Source organism: Drosophila bipectinata, chromosome 3R (genome assembly GCF_030179905.1).
Source record: "Drosophila bipectinata strain 14024-0381.07 chromosome 3R, DbipHiC1v2, whole genome shotgun sequence".
Classification (NCBI taxonomy): Eukaryota; Metazoa; Arthropoda; class Insecta; order Diptera; family Drosophilidae; genus Drosophila; species Drosophila bipectinata.
In genome coordinates this window covers 10,623,633-10,642,427 of record NC_091739.1, presented here as the reverse complement: position 1 = coordinate 10,642,427, position 18,795 = coordinate 10,623,633, and the positions used below count along the sequence as shown (strand labels likewise).

General features: G+C 42.7%; 2 protein-coding genes and 1 long non-coding RNA gene across 7 annotated transcripts; 2 read left to right on the top strand and 1 right to left on the bottom strand.

Moving 5' to 3' along the window:
- Window positions 1-3: 3 nt before the first annotated feature.
- LOC108129996 (general odorant-binding protein 99a-like) lies at window positions 4-2,882 on the bottom strand. 3 transcript variants are annotated; one of them, XM_017248331.3, is made up of 2 exons: window positions 1,497-2,882; window positions 4-800 (listed from the first exon to the last, which is right to left on the bottom strand). In XM_017248331.3, the coding sequence occupies exons 1-2, from the start codon at window positions 1,980-1,982 to the stop codon at window positions 108-110; spliced, it is 1,179 nt and encodes a 392-aa protein (XP_017103820.2). In that variant the 5' UTR covers window positions 1,983-2,882; the 3' UTR covers window positions 4-107. The 3 variants fall into 3 exon arrangements, with proteins under 3 accessions (XP_017103820.2, XP_017103818.2, XP_070137101.1); XM_017248329.3 differs by lacking the exon at window positions 1,497-2,882 and adding an exon at window positions 861-976; XM_070281000.1 differs by lacking the exon at window positions 4-800 and having other exon boundaries at window positions 1,480-1,862; window positions 1,926-2,084.
- A 1,074-nt stretch (window positions 2,883-3,956) lies between these two features.
- LOC138926529 (uncharacterized) lies at window positions 3,957-7,398 on the top strand. The gene is made up of 3 exons (XR_011443080.1): window positions 3,957-4,303; window positions 6,003-6,155; window positions 6,352-7,398. It is a non-coding gene; the product is annotated as an uncharacterized lncRNA (long non-coding RNA).
- A 4,166-nt stretch (window positions 7,399-11,564) lies between these two features.
- On the top strand, window positions 11,565-13,210 carry Vha14-2 (Vacuolar H[+] ATPase 14kD subunit 2). 3 transcript variants are annotated; one of them, XM_070281851.1, is made up of 4 exons: window positions 11,565-11,718; window positions 11,770-11,851; window positions 11,911-12,116; window positions 12,174-13,210. In XM_070281851.1, the coding sequence occupies exons 1-4, from the start codon at window positions 11,650-11,652 to the stop codon at window positions 12,207-12,209; spliced, it is 393 nt and encodes a 130-aa protein (XP_070137952.1). In that variant the 5' UTR covers window positions 11,565-11,649; the 3' UTR covers window positions 12,210-13,210. The 3 variants fall into 3 exon arrangements, with proteins under 3 accessions (XP_070137952.1, XP_017102844.2, XP_017102845.2); XM_017247356.3 differs by having other exon boundaries at window positions 11,566-11,718; window positions 12,177-13,210; XM_017247355.3 differs by having other exon boundaries at window positions 11,911-13,210.
- The last annotated feature ends 5,585 nt before the right edge of the window (window positions 13,211-18,795 follow it).

Genomic DNA, 18,795 nt, shown 5'->3' with positions numbered 1-18,795 from the left:
ATGTTTAAGCCGTTCAAGCTTTCTTATATTTACAAAATATGCGAACTAAATATCCATTTGTATGATTCTCCATTTCTGATATGAGTATAAAAGATTCGTAAATAATATTAAGTAGTTTCTTTGCTCTCCTTAGCCAAATAATTTCCGTTGAGGCGCTCCCAGCACCTGTATTCCTGATACATCCAGACGCACTTGTCGGACGCCTCTTTGCGATCTTTATCGCTTAGCCGGCACTCACTGTAGTCCAGATCCGACTGGGATTTACTCTCGTCGTGACTAGGTCCAAAGGCCTGTTGCCAGTTGGAGAGCCGCCAGTTGCCATCCAAGTCGTAGAAGCCCATGGCATCCGAAAAGCACTGAAATAGACACGGAATTGGCTCCTTTGGATTCAGTTTGCTGTACTCCATTAGCTGCACATTGGTGGCATTCAGTTGGCGGGAGCACTGCAGCAAGGTGCCCAAACTGGTGCCGGCATGCAGCTCGGCCTGCTTGAGGCACCGCAGACCCCTGTACGCGAAATCGCATCCGTTGGTGGACTTTCGGCGCAATTCAAAACGGCAGTAGTTGTAAACATCCGCGCCCAGGTCGTCGGTCAGTTTCTGGCCCTTCCAGCGATTGTTGGTGATGTCGAACCAGCCTTTTTCGCTGGCCAGACACCGCATCAAACATGGCAGCTCCTCCCGCGTCCACGATGTATAGTGCTCCAGCTTCTGCAGGTCTCCGGCAATCCGCTCTGGGGTACTCAGTTCCCGGAGGCACTTCTCCAGCATCTGGGCGTCGGCCGCCAGGTCGGCTAGAACCTGTAGTTATTGTGCATGTCAGTGAATATTAAAGGTGTAGACACCCTTGAGTTTTCGCACCTGACTGCTGAGCAGCAAAATGACCAACAAAGTCCCCCACGGAAAACCCATCTAACTGCGGGCAATGCACAAACCAAACTACGAGCTACGAAAACATCCGCCGGGCGGAGTCAATGATCAGCGGCCGGCAATGCAGCGGAGGCGGAGGTTATCGGGAGTCCGGAGATAATGCCCGCGGGTTCAACGAATGCCAGTTCAAGCGCCGCGCCGGAGAGTGAATGCACAGAGCAGAATAGAATTCAATTGAATGAAAAGAGCGTTCCACGGACGGGCCTTGGACTAGGTCAGTTCCGGGCAGACATTATTTTGAACAGTGTATTCCGTATTAGAATTAATTATAAGAGAATCTTTTTATTAAAATACAGTACGCTTTATTTAATATTTCCTATAAAATGTGTTTTAAAAAGTAGTTCTCTTGTAATCAAATAAATCTTATCAGAAATGTCGGCAATGTCTCCTAAAGACTTTCGAATTTAATTATACATTTCTAATAATGATTTTCATTATACCTTCTTTACTAATTAAACAAAAACTCAAATATTTCAAGAAATGAAAATGCAATCCAGGTAAGGGTTTTTATTTACAAAAACTATTCTTTAAGTAAAAAAAAAATATCACATTAAGTTAGGTAAAAACCTTGCGCACCACATGGCGGTTGATGGGCAGCCAGCAGGAGAAGACGCGGTTGGCCCAGGTGCAGGTGTCGGACTCGGCTTCGTTGTGGTCGATGCACTTCTCCAGGCCGTGGCGGACCGATTCGAGGTCCTTGTGGCCCTTGGAGGTGAACTGGGTGATCATAGCGTTCTCATTGTAGCCCTTGCTTTCTGTGAACAGGCCCAGCTTCTCCACGAAACACTTTACGAAGCAGTTAGTGCGACGGTGGGCGGGGAACTCGAACTTGACGAACTTCTCGTAGATATCGTCCGGCACGTAGAAGTCTTCGCGGCACTCTTCGAGAGCCTTCTCGGCATCGGCGGGAGTCTTCACCTGGAACTTGGCCGCCTGCAAAGTAATTTGAGGATAAGGTGTCGGTTCCATCAGCAAGGGCAACCACTGGGCACTGACCTGGCAAACGGCTAACACGGCGAAGGCTGCGATCAGGAGGAGCGTGTGGGACTGCATTTCTGTCTTGGACGAGGGCTCAGGTGCGAATGTGGCAACGGGTCGGGTCGGCAACTAAGTCAAGCCAAGATTTTCCATTATCTTTATATGCTCTCGCCAGTGGGCCCACACCAATATACAAATCTCGCATCGGACCAGATTATGAACTGGAGCTGGTACAGTAAGGATATTCATAAAGGAAGTAGGTTTGATTTTAAGGAGATTTTATTATTTAATGGTAAAATTTATACATGAATTATAATAAATATTATTGCCCTTATTAAAGTTTGTGACATTAGTGGACATTTTAGGCAACGTTCACTGTGATAACACGCCAAACCCGTTACTGACAAGTCCGCCCGCTGGTGCGGTGGTGCGATGGTACCGCCTGGTGGTTAGCTCTTGTTGTGTGCTGATGTGGTGCCTTGGTGGTGCGGCACCCTTGCGTCAGTTTGCTCTAAAAAAAACTAAATACGAAACAAACAAATCGGCTAAGTGAAGCAGTCGCAGCCGTGGCGGAGGGAAACTGGAAACTGGTTTATCTGAAGTCGGCCGAAGTCTACTCCGCTGTCAGTCGCATTGTTGTTGGGCCAAGTTGGGGCCTGGACGGTTATATAATCGGCAACGGCGCGGCCGTATAATGGTTACGTTTTGCTTAAGCCAATTAAACGATTTGTTTTCCTTCCACAAATTCACTTGGCCTGTGCCACACATTTGCAACCATGCCCCATGTCGCTGTGAAAAATGTGCCCCAGCCCGTTTGCCATTTATTGTTTGGCTGGATGTCGTTTAAGCCTTTTGTTTTTTGGCTCTGCTGCAAATTCTAACACCTCGGTGTCAGCGTGCTGCACACTTCCGCATCCCGGACTGATTTTTTCACACCGTTATTTGCTCACCTGCCACAAACACGCTCGCGTCGACTAAAAAATAAAATACTTTGTTTGTTTACTGCTTTTTGTGTCACGCGCCAGCTGCCCCCGAAAATAAATTAAATAAATTATTCAATTGAATTTATTTATTACCGACCAATTTGGCCGCTCAACAGACTTTTGCATTTGTGTAATTAACGGCAGTTCGTGGAATATTGCGGAATATTGTCCACCTAGCAAAGGGCCTTTCGGGCCAGGTCGGAATTTGTGGAGCTGGTTCGAGGTGCCCAGTCAACCAAACATCCTGGCCAATATTCCGGCTACTCCCACGTCCCTTATTCCCCCAGGCAGCGTCGGTTTTGTTTGCCCTTTACTTTCGCGGCATGTCAATGACATTGGCTTGGGCTCTTGAACCCATCTTTTAAAATGCACTTTGAAAAATATATATTCATCCAACTTCTCTCAACAGAAATATATTTTTAAAATGGTTTTCCATTTAATATTTGATTAAATCTAAAAGATTGTCAGCCCAAGGAATTGCCAATTGTTGTCACTTATTTAATTTAATAATTTTTCATATGTTTTTCGGTTTATTGGCTAAACCAAAAGTAAAAGGCCCCTTAGGGTCCTGGGTCCAGCCTTGGCCCACGTATTGACTTTAGATTATCAGAAGTGTAAACTGATATGCTCAACATGTGAAAGCCACCTGGCAACAAAGTTAAGTAATTGGGCAAATTCCTGCTGACTGTTTTTAGCCTAAAGGCAGTTTTAAGTATCTTCGTGCAAGCAAAATATGATTTTAAAATATATAATTTTCTTACTGAAAGACAGCCAATTTTTTTTAATGAATGTGGGAGTTATTGTATTATTGCCTGCTGGAAAAAATGTGTGCATTGCTAGGATGGAATACAATTTTTAAACAAATATTTGAATTTTATAAAACGTCGACACATGGCGAGTTCGTGATGCCTGACATTTGCAGATCCCGCCTGAATGCTATTTTTTGGTCCGGCTTGCGTTTTAACTTTTGCTGCCATAAATTGAACCAAAGTGCAACTGCCCGCCAGCATATATTTATTTAAAAGTGCTAAAATATTTGCGAAACGCTTCAGAATTGCATTTCGTTCAGGATGCATCTGCACCACCACGGTTCACCGTTTTATTTTCTTTTACCTTCTGCCGTGGGCGGAAACTTTTAAAATATTGAATATTTATCAAATTCCTAAGCTCCGGTCATGCCCCATTCAATAATTGCGTTAATATGCCGTCAACAAAAAATGCCAACAATATTTAATTAAATCCCAGGCAGGTCATAATTGATTTTCCAGCATTTGCCGTGGTTCGAATCTAAAAAAAATTGGCTAACCACATGAGTCGGCCAGTTCGGTAATGGAAACCAACTACTAAACGTGTGGTGCAAATGTTCAGCTTACAGCAAAAAAAGGAACCATGGCAAACAAAATCAGAGTTGCGGTGTGTTTTGTGTACAGGATTTACGCAGTATATAATTAGGTCAATTCCTGATTGAATTTGTCCCATTTGATCAAACCAGAGATGGGAGTTGCTTTCTGACTTTAAAGCATTCAGGAGCCACGCTTCAATAGGCAGCGAGAAAACATCATAACATTTTATTATTGTTGTCCTTGGGTGTCCTCCAAAACCCAAACAACTTCCAGCTCAATTAAAAAAAAACCAAAACAAAAGCAACAGAAACGAAAGCAAATGCCAAAAAGTTACAAGCAAAAAATGGCCCGATGCTTTGAGAGTTTTTGTGGGTGGTTTTTGTTTTGTTACACGAGTGTAGTACAACCAAATGTAAATTCAATTGCTGCCCATGTGAATGCGGCAGGCTGTGTGCCACAGGATGTCCGGCTGGCAGCCATTTTTAGGCATATCGCACTTGCCTTGACCGGCATCCAAACTAAACAATAAAATTTCATGGCCTTCGGCCCGAAATGCTGCAACAGCTACAACACTTGCCGGGCAAAATGCACTTTCAATAACCGGGAGAGGCTTCCAATTCCAGCGTCCCCGAATCCGATCCCATAAATCACAAATTGAGCTGCGGCGTCCACTCACTTGGGCCCGGAGTTCCCTGTCTGGAGCTCGTATATTATGAGCTCATATTAAAACATTTTACACACAATTTCGCCTGCAGTCGCCTGGTGAGCAATGGCAGCTTCTACTCGAGGCATGAATTATTATGCACCTAGGCGTATACGCAATGTTTAATTTTCAACTCGAGCAGCGAGCTCGCTGCTCACATAAATTCCTAGGGCGGCCGACAAACGACTTGTTCAATTTCTCCCCACATAGATACATACATACATCTATTCCCCATACTGCTCTTGTCTCCAGACGAACTAGATGCGGAAGCCCCATGAATGCACTTGGAGAAATGGTAATCAGAAGGCAGCACACTTTGTATTTTAAACGTGAATAAATTCTAAAAGGGTCTAGTTTTGTTTCAAGTGCAGGCTTTCATTGGGCGAGTTCAAAAATATATGAGACGTTGGGACTGAGGAGGCGAGTGACTTTTTTTTGCTATGGCCAGTCTACGAGTTCTGCTGTTGGCGGGCCACGTACACATGTCGAAAACTAACTGCAGCCTCCGCTTCCTCCTGGCACCCTTTCGGCCCCTTTGTCCTCGGAGTCATCAGGAGCTGCAAAAATTTCAGCCATTTGTCCTGCATGCTTGCGGCATAAAAATATGCCAGGGCCAGCATTTTCATGCGGGTCATCTACTTGGAGCCCTTGCTTCAAACTCCGACTCCGAGTCCAGCGTTTGAAAGTCAGGCTACGTGTGTGTCTGTGCCTCTAGAGATTTTTCAGCTCTCTATTTTTCCTATTCCTGTTTTTTTTTTTTTGGGAGGCCAGCTCTGTGCTGCAACTTTTCGGGGCATGGCAAAAATCACACAAAAACATAGGAAAATGAAACTACTCCTAGTTGGCTAGAAAATAACAAAGGGACGAAGGGCAGCCCGTTTAGCAAATGGACTCTGGCTAAAAATGCTGCTGGCACTTTTGCAAAACATTTGAAATACAAATAAAAATCCAAAGCATGTGTGACAAGAGGGGATGGGGTGAAGATTCTGTGGAGACGGGGTCGGGTCGGTCACTGAAATCATTTTCAATGCAAAATAAAATTTCATTTTGTTTTACTTTTCGCCAGCGTCCAGATTGTCCACCGCCTGTCTGCAAGCCGAACATGTTTGTTTACGCTTCATCATGTCGTCGTTAGTTGCTCTGGACCCCGGGCCCTGGACCCTTTGGATGTCCTCTGGATGTCCTGGATGAGCCAATGGCACGATGACATTTTAATATGGCAAGTAACTTTTGTTTAGTCTCGGCACCAGGACTCAGCAGCTAGCAGCTCGAGCTGCTTCATCGCAATTTGAACAGAGATTTCCAGCTGACGACGCCGAATGATGATTCGGGCTAATTCAATTTTATTAAATATTTTTTTTCTACGCCATTCGCATTCATTTCCATTCTGCAATATATTATTTTTCTTCTTTTAGGTAAATTGCTGCCTGATTTGTTATGAATCGAAATCAAAAGGTAATGTAGCGCATAAAATCAGAGTCATACAGACATGAAACACATATCGCTAACCATGCCACCTCCTCTGGGGCCGCACCTTTCGTCTTGCCGCCTGTCTGCGTCTGTTGCACGTTCAATTTTTCATTACTCATGCCTCAATCAATCACAAAAAATGCGATTTTATTTCGTTTTGATGCGTATTATAAGCGTTGATCTGATGTGAGTGTGGGTATTTCATTTTCTTTCGTTTCTGCAAACGTTTCTTTCACGGTTCGCGTGTTGGAAACACTGAGTGCCGAACACTGAATGTCGGGAAGGCGTTGCTGGTCCACATGTGGTATGCGTATTATATTTTGCATTTTTGCCTCAGTTAGCAGCAAGCAGCAGGCAGCTGGCAGCATGTGTGTGTGCATAAATTGAAATTTATATTAATTTAAATGGGCAATTAAGCGGCAGATATTTGAAAAGGTTTTAGCGTAATCTCTTATAATACACCCAAATCACTGCCGACAAACACTCTCATTTATATGGCCGAGCTATTAAAAGCGAGTTACCGATTTCTGCCCTGTCATTCCATCGAAAGTCAATGAAAATGCGAAACGTTGCATAAGTAAAACTCTTTTCTGTTGCTTTGGAGGGATTTACAGAAGCAAGACTTGGGTTTGCGGCGTTATAAAAAATAACTACAAATTCTGAGAACAACCTTTAGGTACTTGACTCTTATCTGGCCACCATGGATTTCAATCTCCGGCATACTCATCATGGGAAACTATTCGCAGAGGCGACTTTAGAAATGCCGATTCATTAAAGTTTTTAAACACGCTTGCTGATTTTTATCTGCCACTCCTACACATACCGAAATAATGTTCCTCAAATAGCTCGTAAATATACAATAGGGGAATTTTTGGATTAAAGTATTTCAGTGGTTTTCTGACAAATAATTTTGTAAATAATTAAAATCCAACTTAAAGTCTTCTTTAAATACTATTTTTATGCAGTTTTTTTTTCGTCTGGTGTATACCTAGGCTTTTTCTAATGCCAGCACTCCCAGTGGTTTTGAAAGGTAAGGAGTAACACCACCTCCTTGGGACTTCCTTGACTCCTTTCCCTGCTTCCGCACTCTCCTGACTATATACACTTTTCAGTCAAAATCCGAGTGGCAGTGAAGAGTGACGTGTCGATCGGTTCTTAGCTTCTTTTGCCTTTTGGTCTCCTACGCGTGTGTCAGAAATCGCTGGCTCGGAGGACTGGCAACAACTTTTGGCGTCGCTGTTGTCGCCGCTTTGACAACGCCTTTTGTGATTGGAATACAAAATAAGATACAGCACAATGAACGTACGAATCTTTACAAACCGAGAGAGAACACATCCAACACACACACCACACAACACACAAAACACAACACAAATCAAACGCATCTGCAGCCGTCAGACAGCTGCTGGGAATTTGGAAAGAAGTCTTTATCTGTATTTGTATCTGTATCTGAATCTGTATCTGCGGCTGCGGCTGGCTGTATGTATCTTCGAACTGTCAATGTATCTTGTAGTTGACTGTGACTGCCTGGTAATTACGTGACGTTTTTTTGATAAATTGTGATTCGTGGCGTGATTTGCGGGCGGCCATTACTTGAGAGACTAATGTGCGGCATGCTCTCAGAATTGGAACAAACGCCAAAACGGTTTGATTTTAATGCATTTCTATTAACGGTTTCGCCCGCTGCCAACACCCGCTATGCCCGTTGGCCAAAAAGACCAAAATGCCGCCACTCCAGCCCGGTTCGGTTCAGTTCAGTTCAGCTCGGTTCGGTTCCATTGAGCCCCGGCCACATGGTGACCCAGTTCGTCAATGGAATCGACAAATACGCCAAATGCGGCAAATGCGGGGAGCGTTCGGCAGAGGTTATCAACCCAATGAGCTGCGTTCAATGCATTGACACGATTTTTGGCTCCGGCCCTGCATAATAACCAACTGCACATTAACAGTTAACACCCGCGCAATCCCAGCTACACTGTGCCAAAAACTGGGTGCTCTCAGAAAGCCATAGAGGCACAAACTTAAAATAATGAAAATCAGACAGTTTATATGAAGATGTCTTATTTAAAGGTGTGTGATGTTTTGTTAAATTCTGATATGCGATTTTGGCCTGTGTAGGCATTTTGGCATGTGGTCACAGAACCTTTACCAATTAGGCCTGGAGTGGGGTACCGAGTGCAGTGCTTCCGGCTGCCTTCCGGTCATCCTGCCTATCCCAGCACTCGGAAATTCTGCCCGGTATGCTATCATTTGCGGCTTTAGCTGCTGACGCTGCTGCCTTTGCTTTTGTTTATTATATTGTCATTATGCTAATTTTATTTTGCTGTGCGATTGATTGGGAGCCGCGAAAAGAGAGTGAACATATATGTACTAGTCTGCTGGGCAATGGTGGCAAGTGAATAGTGAATGGCAGGCAGATATATCGAGCGATGTTGTCGCCGTGACGTTAATGTCGATGTCATGTACGACTTGGTCCGCCTGCATTTGACATTTTGCACATGGCTTTCCTTGCGATTTCTTTGCTCGCAGTTGTTGTGCCTCTGCGAATGTTTGCCTTTCAATAAAAATTGTTAAATAATCAACATCAGTGGCAGAAAACATCAAACTCCAGTAGCAGCAGCAGTAGCAGTAGCCCCCCGATACGAACATTGAAAGGTTCATTTCATTTGGTTCGAGAAGAAGAAAGCGTATTGCGAATTTTGCTCGCTTTGACTTGATTTGCGTGATGTGCATGCGAAGCAACATCACATCAACATCAGCAGCGACAAGTCGGGGGGCATAGTCGATTATATAATCGCGCAAATGTTATGGTATTTTAAGCACTAAATAAATAACAGGCGTGCTTGCACTTAACCATGCTTTTGAAATGCCTTCCAAAAGTTCAGACCTGGCCGAAATGGAAGGGCGAAAGGCGAATAAAAAAATAAGGAAAAAATCATTAGAAACAAAGCCCGGCCAGAAGGCAATCGTGAGAAGCGCTCCGGGGAGAAAGAATTTGTCGGAGGAGTAGTATCTGATGTTGCACAAACCGAATACCTGACGATCCCCTAGACATCTGCTAAATGAATGGCTTATGAATGCTTCAACGAGTAAGCTGTCAGCGCCACACTTAACAGGCTTGGTTTTCTAAAAATTAATAATTTTTGAAATACTTGATAGTAAAAGAAACCAACTTGAGAACATCAGTAAAGCTCTCACCTCCGTCGCTTTAAAACTAGGCAAAAAGAGAAAATAAGAACCCGTCAAAGGGACCATAGAACTGGGCTCTTGAAATTAAAATTAAAATTTTTCCACCGCCCAAAAGAGGAAAAATAGGCAAAACGTGCCGGGCATAAGTGAAAATTTCAAACCGCAGCATACTAAATGTCGCCATGACCATATTTAAGAAGCCAGGCCAGCAAAAGTCATTTGAAACATTGTTGTTGCTGCCGTTCCTGGAGCGTTTGCTGTTGCTATTGCTATTGGTGTGTCTGATGTTGCCAGTAGTCAATAAACTAAAACCGGTAGCATAAAATGCCGGTTGTGGTCGAAGCCATGAGTTCGAGACTGGCCAGGCCAACTCGCTGGATTTCGATGACTCCGGCATTAGCAAACTCGATGTGTGGAAAAAGGTCAGCGGGCCAAAAGCACCGATTGTTTGGCTGGCTGGGATGGGATGGGTACGTCGATTGGGTTCGGGTTTTGGATTTCGAGTTCCCATTTCGTATGGGATTGCAGTGGAGTGGCTGCAATTTCTGTCTGTGTTTGTTTTTGTGTGTGCCATTACAGTATTGCCACTCAGCTATAAGTTCAATGCACCCGGGTGTAGCATGTTGGCACTGCAACATATTTTATTAAATTGTGGATAATATTAAAAATTATATTTATATGTTTATGATCCTATAGGTCAATGCTGAAAGGGATGTCCTTTGAATCAATTAAGAGAGATAAAGATACTTTCCTCTTCTTAACAAAACAAGTTTTTTTTAACAAAAAATAAACCATTTTGTTCAAGACCCTTACATAATATTGCATATTAATGATCTATTTAATAGGTTAAGTTGGTAGCAAACTTGTTCAAAGACTATAACTTTTGTCGCTGTGTATTTGTGTGGTGCTGCTGCTGCTGATCCAACTGTCAATTAATGGCAAATGTCAGGGGCTGGCTTTGAAGCATTAATCATAATTAGTTATGCCACACGCCGGCAACAACAACTCCGTCCATAGCCATTGATATGTAAACTGTAAACTGTAAACAATTAGAGCTGATTTGAAAAATGTTAACTGGAGTTGAGTGCGAGTTGGGGTTCAGTTCAAGTGGCTGGCTTTCTGTCGAAAGTCTTGCTGGGCAATTAGCCGCATTTAGGGATTGCCATGCCCGTTGCCATGCAACTACGTACCTATATACGTACGTAACTCAAAACGCCAAACGCAAATGAGTTAAAATGGTGCACATAACCGGCTTTTGGGTCTCAGCCAGGGATTTGGATTCGGTGCGATTCACTTGAAAAGAAGACAATGCCCACAAAGGTGATCTGTGCGTCAAGTTCGTGGGCGGAGTTGACGTTTTCTGTTTCGTTTGCTAAGCCCTTTGGGAAGTTATCTAATCCAATTAGGAGCTGTCGCAGCATGAACAGCATTATGTAAGCTGGAGTGGGTGGGGCGGCAAGTGTTTGGGACACATGCTTTGCTGTTTGCCGGCTATTGTTTTCGATTGAGTTTTGAGTAGAAACTGACAAAAATTGTTATAAAATTGCACTGCAATGGACAGCCAAAACAGCAATAGCAACAGCAACAGAAGCTGCAAAAAAAAAAAGCCAAAACTGAAGCAAAAGCAAACATTTTAAACAATTATAAAACTTGTTTCACGCTTGACAAAACTACAAACAGCGAAGTGCAGCCAGCGTTTTGCCATCAAATGCGGCGTAGCTGTCAAGTGCAGTTTTCCCCGTTTCCAGCACGCTTTTCCATCCAGCTCAGTTGCCGCACTAATTTTTCCAAATCCATTTCCCCCAAACAATTGTTTTGTCATCGGAAGCTGATGGACTTATATTTTATTCATATACCATTCCATATCCATCTTGCCGCAGGCCTTTTTTGAAATAAGTGCAATTTAATATTATTAATATATTAATCTGCTTATTGTTAAAAGCATTTTGTAAATACACATCTTGAATATTTAATATCACTCATTCACTGACTTTCATATCAAATATTTTCATTTTTGATATCGGTTCAGACTATTTATTTAGAGTTTATCAGCCATGAGCGACTACAAAATGTCGATGGATTCTGAAGTTTTTGGAAAACTGATGGCTGTAATTGGAGATGAGGTGGGTCTCTCAAAGAAACAAAGAATAAATAATAAATTAAGTTTTTTTAAGGACACCTGTGTGGGCTTCCTGCTTGGTGGTATTGGCGAAGTCAAAGAGGATCGTGAAGCCAATTTTATGGTTGTTGAAAGGGGTAAAAAAATTTTTCCTTGCTTCCAGCTCCATTTTTTATCAACCCTTGTTATCTTTTAGATACTACAGCTGCACAGATTGAAACTTGTTTTAAAAACTTTTTACAACGTCCGGATATAGCCATTATCCTTATAAACCAGATGTACGCAGATATGATTCGACCCACTGTCGACGCTCATGTTCTGCCAGCACCAACTGTAGTGGAAATTCCCTCAAAACAGCAGCCCTACGATGCCTCCAAGGACTCGATCCTGAAGCGAGCCCATGTGAGTTATCCAGAATTCGTGAAACTTTTGCATCTCCTCTTAAGCCTCGAACGCCAGCAGGGCATTTTCAAAATACCAGAGAAGCGCCGCTAGGCGCTGAACTTGTGCAATCAGTTTGGGATCGAAGTGAGAGTTTAATGAAAGATTTGCATAGTTCCAAAAATGCAGCCAAATGTTCCAAATGTAGCCAATGCTACAAAGTACAAAAAACAAACTAACACTTTCCCAGCACTGAGAAAATAAAGCTTATACGTATATGTACGTATATACATATATCGAGAAACTATTCAGCTTTTGCGTTTTAAGGAAATTGCCAAAAAACGGCAGCAGCCACAATTCGAAAAAGAGGGGAACAACAAAAATGCGTTGCTCTTGCAACAAAATTGAAAACATCAACCACACAAAAGCAACAAACACAACATTAGAAAAGAGCGGCAATAGTGGCCGTAACAAAAGTAACAACAAAGTAAACGAAAACGATACAAATAAACGCTGAAATGCCAATACATGGGAGCAAAAATTCAAGGAGCAAAAGGAGCACTACGAAATACAATACGCCGGCAAAATAAAAAATTCAGATAAAAAAAACGCAGAAGAAAAAATTTGAAAAGAACAACAAAAAAGTAACAAAATAAAAACTCTTAAAAAGACAGCACAATTTACGTTGTCTGGATGGATCTTTGGACGGGGCGGAACTGCTGGGGAAAGTCGGGGGAAAAGCGTCTTCTTATGGGCTGCTTAGCGCAACAAAAGCATGCGAAAACAATATTCGAGCAAAGTATTTTGCGCCAACTTTTCGCACCAAGAAGTTAGCGCCGAGAATGCATTCAGAAAGTTCTGCTCCAGTGACAAGTTTGCCAAAAAGGGTTGTTGTAGTTTCAGCCATAGATGTAGATGTATCTGTATCTGCAGCCCTGGTGGTTCGGCGAAAGCTCAGCCTATAAGTAGGCAACACTCCTCAAGACCATCTATTGAAGAAGCCATTTTCCACTGCCAGCAAAGCCGAAAAATATTTTATATTTATACAAAAAGGAAATATATATTGCAAATGTTAATAAATTAGAATACTTGACTATTATTTTCCTAAGATTTAATTTACCTCTTCAACACCTTAAAAAATCTTTCATTAAAATGGTTTGAATAACCCATTGTGGGTTAATGAGCCGTAAATTTTGGTGAACATCATTCTGGCCAAGTGTCAAAACCTTGACGCTTTTCTATACCTGCCGGACATCAAAATGGTTTTGACATCAAAATGGTGTGGCTTATTTTAGACTAATTAGTCCAAGTCTGGCAAGCTGTCAGCTGCCAAGTTCAATCGGGATATGCCCAAACCGAACATTTGGTAGAAACAACCGAACAGATTTTGGTAGAGGATCGGATAACATCTGTTGTTTATCGGGATTCTGTGTCAATATGCAGTAATATATTACTCTTAAATCAAATATAATTCAACCCAGGGATGGATTACAGAATTGAGAAACAAATAAAATAAAAACAAGACAATACCCTTTTTAAGTTTAAAGGCCCAACTTTTGACACACAGCGACAAGTTTTGCGCCTTTTAGCAGTTTAGAGAAGAGAAAGAAAACTAAATAAATAAGCGACTAACTGACTGACTGAAGACAGGAGAAATACGGAGGAACTGCAGCGAAACTTTTCCGCCAGGCAATGGGGAACATAAATAAATGAAATTATTCAAAAGTAGTTTGGAATTCTCGTGACAGCGCATAAAAACAAACAGCTGAATGCAATTTGGCTGATTCTAAGCCATGCGAGAAAGAAAAGTGAAAATAAATGCAGGCAGGCAGACGAGATGACGAGAATGGTCGGAGTCAGAATCAGACAGATTGCGGCAGTGAGACAAAAGCCAGAGCCTCCGCACTCAGCACCAGTCTCAGCTTCAGATTCCGCCAGAGCAAATGAATTGCATAGAGCCAAAAACGCATAGACTTCGTCCAATGGAGACTGGCATAATTATAATTGGAACTGGGATCCGACCATAGAGAACCAAGAGCTGAGCTGGGACATCTGAAATCTGATGGAAGGCGAAAGATGGAGTAATCAGTCTCTGGCCTCAGTGCGGAGGCTGATGCAACATTTTTGGCAATTCAATTTCGGAAATGAAATCGAGACACATGGGCAAGGCTCCAATGGACCAGCTGTTTGTCAAATTGAGCAAAAGATGCCGGGTCAGAATTAACAAATGGAATTGTTCCTGGCCAAATTAACAGACATCTGAGGGCTTTCGGCAAACGCACTGTCTTTGGCCGGCAATCGTAAAATTATTGCGTTTGCAAACTGGATGGTTCAATCAGGGTCCCCTGGACACACACGTACAGGTCACATACATATAGTTGACGAGCCCCGAGAGCCACACCCTCTTGGATTGCTCTTGACATCGTCAGTGGCTGCGACGTGCTCGAAAACAAAGTTAATTAAATGATCTGATCTCCATTATTCCCTAAGAGCTAATCTCAATTACAAAATTGAAATGAGCAGGACACTTTCGAAAGCCAAGGGTGGGATTTGAATATTATGTTTATAAATTTATGTTTAACTTACTTTATATTTTTGATGTTTAATATAAATTTTTTTTTTTAATTTGAAAGAATAGCCATTAAAGGAATAAATAGTTTATGATTTTCTGCCGAATGTCTTCTTTATTCTATTTAATATACCTTCTTTCAACTTAATATTTCCTTCGGTGTATGCGTTGGCCAAAGAGCCACAGACCCACATGGACACAAATCGATGAAACTTGGTCAAAATGTAACTCGAATGTCAAAGAAAACAAGGAAAGTGAAGCTCACAAACGAATGGAGCAGATTAAAGTGCAGCAGCTCTGGCCGGAGATTAGCTGCAGGGAATCGGTCACTATATAGTCCTGGCAGGATTAGTTAGTTTCGACCATAGTTTGACCCTCCTTCTTGCCGCAGTGAAATGCAATCGACACGGCACAAAGCGTTTCATTAACCATTGCAAATTGGCAGCAATTCATTGAAAGGCATTCAAATCGTGTGCTTCGGTATGTCAATATGTGGATGTGCGTTCTCAATTTGCTTGTGGCACGTAGCGTATGGATAATATGTATATATGTAGGGGCGGGTAGTCGAACTCAATTCTCCGAATCACTGAGCTAAACAAAATCATTGAAATTGCTATTGTCTGGGCCACTGAGTGGATAAGCACACTCTGATATATGGCGAATATAGTATGCGAAACTTGTAGCATATGGCCGCTGGTCACTTGCCGTGCCCGTCTTTCAGCAGCCCGTCTCGACCATTGTCCAGCCGCCCAGATTGGATTACTTGATTTGCCAGCCAAGTGTCTAATTTATTACTTTGCATTTAAATTAACTCCCATTTTCATCGAGGCAAACATCGATGGCAGTTTCGCAATCTTAAGTCTAGAAATTATTTGCACTTTACAAAAAAACGAAGTAGAAGGTTACAAAAACTAAAAAAAGGATATACAAATAGTTTTATTTTGATTTTTTAAAGCTAAGCATAAATAGCATTTCCTTAAACAATTTTAAACCTTCTGGGGTAACCGGAATCCATGTAAGACTCAATCCCAGAAAGTTTACGTTGTGTTCCAAGTGTAAACTCTCCTGATTGGAGGCGTGGCGACTGCATGTTCCGGGGCGGCTATCACTTTGGCTAATTTGTATTCAAAACACAGAAAGCAGTGTCAGTGTTTCAATTGATTGAATGAGTCTGGTCTGACCTCTCCCCGGTCGGAGGCCCCGGATGGTCTGAAGACAGACACAGATGCTCGGAGATTACCCACCGGAGCAGAGTTCACCTGGTTCGCTTGGACTCGGACTAATTGGAAGTGACAAATGGAAGCTCGCCTCTGCGCCCCGTTGTTTGTATTGGCGTCATTTCGGGCATAAAATTTGTTTCCGTAGACTGCGAGTTCTGGCTTTAAAGCACAAGTGCATAAGTGTACGGAACTCTCCGGGAATTCGCTATTAATTTGCCATTGTGTTGCCAACGGAAACTGCACTCGAGCACTGCACTAATTTGGCGAGCGGTTCCAACTCCAGAGTTGCCGTTTCTAACTGGGAAAACTATTCTTTTGTTATCGTCAGCATTAAATAAACTATGGAACCCTCTGAAAATAAACCACAGCACATTTTTGGATCCACTTCATATGCATAACAAATGAATAACTTTCGTATTATCGCAAAAGCAGGTCTGCAATAACAAACCAACAAAGCGCACAAAAAACAGTAAACACAGATAAACAATTGAAATGCGATAAAAAAAAAAATAAGAATAATAATGGCAAATGAATACAAGCGTGTATGGTGCACAAAGGATAAAAGACGCAAAAGTATGGTTTATTCAAATAACAATTGCCAAATACTTATTTAACAAAAATAAAAGGCATCAGCGCAACTTTCTGGCTTTGGGCTTTGTCGGTGGCGGCGGCCGCGGCCGCAAAATGTGCAAAAATTTGTATAAAAATGCCAGAGCAAAGTGTGCCACACACACACACACATTCTGGAACAGGACCCACCCACCCACACTCCCGCAAGTGCAACAATAAAATACCAGCGAGCCGCTGACTTGTGGGTGGTTATTCTTTTTTTTTGGGTAGTGCTCCTGCTCACCATCATTTTGGGGTAATGCAAAATTACGTTATAACGGCATAAATTTAAATAAATGCCGGTCTCAGGATTTTTATGCATTTTTACCGCATAACAAATACTTTTGTTGCCCCCACGCCACCAGCATTCTGCCCTAATGTGGCCACACCACCCCCGCGTACACTTACCAGCTCACATGCATGAACATGGGGTTAAAATAATAACAGAAAGGGTATTGAGGATCTAATGTAATCTCATGTTAAAATATATGTAAAATATTTGTAACATTGTGAGTCAATATATATTAATTTATTTTTTCAAATGGATAGTCCTTTATTAAAATAGAGCCCCCAACATATCAAGATATATTTTAGCGACCCAGTCTGTGTTTTCTAACAATTTGTAGGCGGCTGAAATTGCGGCTGCTGCAGTCAGCTAGTGAAATTTCCTTCCGTTTTCGCCAGGACGCGAAATGCTTTCATTGGCATGCCAGCAACTCTCTTTGTGAATGTCTGTGAATGTGTGTGTAATCTTAGCGGTGTAGGTGTGGGTGTGCGTGTAAGTATGCGAGTGCGGTTGTGAATCCCCTGGCTGTTATTTGTATGCCCCTAAAATTATGCAAAGTAATCCTGTCTCGCCCGCTAGCAAAATCCGCGTCGATATTTGCAATTGTTAACGTAATAAGCGGTTTTAAGTGCGAGCTGCACCTGTCCTGCCACCACTATTCCACCATTCTCCTCGCTCCTTTCCACTTCTTTGGGCATATCCTTCATCCTTCGGTCTCTGTTGCCAGAGCAAATATTTGGCCACCTTAAGCGGAGGCGATGTGCTGCAAAAAGCTGCCCAATTAAATGGTCAGCTGCAATTCCTTGCAGTGTAGCAGTTTCACAGTGGCTTTTTGTCTCGCCCCGCCCCTTTCCCCCTTGCTCAGACCCCCTTCCCTTCACTCCTTCGCCGCGGATGTGGCTGCGCCATGCTTTTCGGTTTACGTAGTAAATTAACTTCCGTTTTATTTGTAAGATTTCCTTTCGCTTTGCTCGTCGTTCGCTTGCCTTTTTTTGGGGGCTGTCCTTGTCCTGAACTTCCATGCCCCTTGCCCCTGTCACCGCCCTCCCGCCACGTCCTCTTAAGGGTCTTAACTGTGGTTTAAATCCTTTCGATAGTTTTTGTTAAAAAACTATACAACATTATAAATTTGTCTTTAACAAAAGTAACTTGTTTAGAGGAACCAAACATTTTTTTTTCGCTGCAAGTAGCTTGAACTAATAGCTATGAGTACCTTCCTCCTCACATTCTTTTGTTAAAAGATTATTTCAATGAACTGTTCATATTTTCCACAGTGCACTGTACCATCCTTTCCAGGTTTCATGTGCTTTTGTTCCACTATTTGGGTTATGCTTGGTCTGGTTGCCCGCTCTGCTTTTGTATATTTTTAAGCGCTTTTTCATTCAATTTACAAAATTGAAGTGGGAATTGAGAAATAAATTCCGTTTTCGTTTCGTTTCGCTGTGCCGTCTAGCCTCCGAATATCGTTTGGCGCTGGAGCCACTCTAGAGCTCTGGCGGCCTCGCGTGCAGCGGATGTGGCCAAAGCCCCAGAAACCCCAGACCTCCAGTCGAAATTAGGTGAAATGCAAACGTTTAGCTTAATGAACTAATTGAGGCGGCTGACGGCGAGTGAAGGTCGGCAGCCCGCCGGAAACGAGGGCATTTAAAAGCTGCATAAAGCGCATTTCCGCGGTCCGTCCGGCCATGTCCCTAGGGCCGTATCCGTATTCGTATTCGTATCCGTATCTCGTATCTCGGCCCTTGCATCTCCCTTCGCCTTTGCGGCTGCAAGATAAATAGCTGCAGTCGCCGTAAATCTCATGCAAATTTTTTACTGGCCTGACATTTATGCAGGAGCCGGAGCGTCCGCAAAAGTGAAAAGGGAAAGGACTAACCAAGGACTTAGCGAGAGTCTGCGTTGCCTTGGCAATGTGATTGGCTTATCTAAGACGGGACTGCGGATTCGGAGGCAAAAGCAAAGGCAACAATCTCCTTCTTCATTCAACCGGACAATCGTGAAGTCCACTCATTTGGC

Excerpts from the sequence above, each read along its gene's own strand:
- LOC108129996 (XM_017248331.3), bottom strand. The coding sequence starts at position 1,982 with ATGCAGTCCCACACGCTCCTCCTGATCGCAGCCTTCGCCGTGTTAGCC. Across the intron at positions 801-1,496 it reads ACCGCCATGTGGTGCGCAAG|GTTCTAGCCGACCTGGCGGC; the intron begins GTTTTTACCTAA and ends CAATAACTACAG.
- Vha14-2 (XM_017247355.3), top strand. The coding sequence starts at position 11,650 with ATGAGCGACTACAAAATGTCGATGGATTCTGAAGTTTTTGGAAAACTG. Across the intron at positions 11,719-11,769 it reads TGGCTGTAATTGGAGATGAG|GACACCTGTGTGGGCTTCCT; the intron begins GTGGGTCTCTCA and ends AGTTTTTTTAAG. Across the intron at positions 11,852-11,910 it reads TTTTATGGTTGTTGAAAGGG|ATACTACAGCTGCACAGATT; the intron begins GTAAAAAAATTT and ends GTTATCTTTTAG.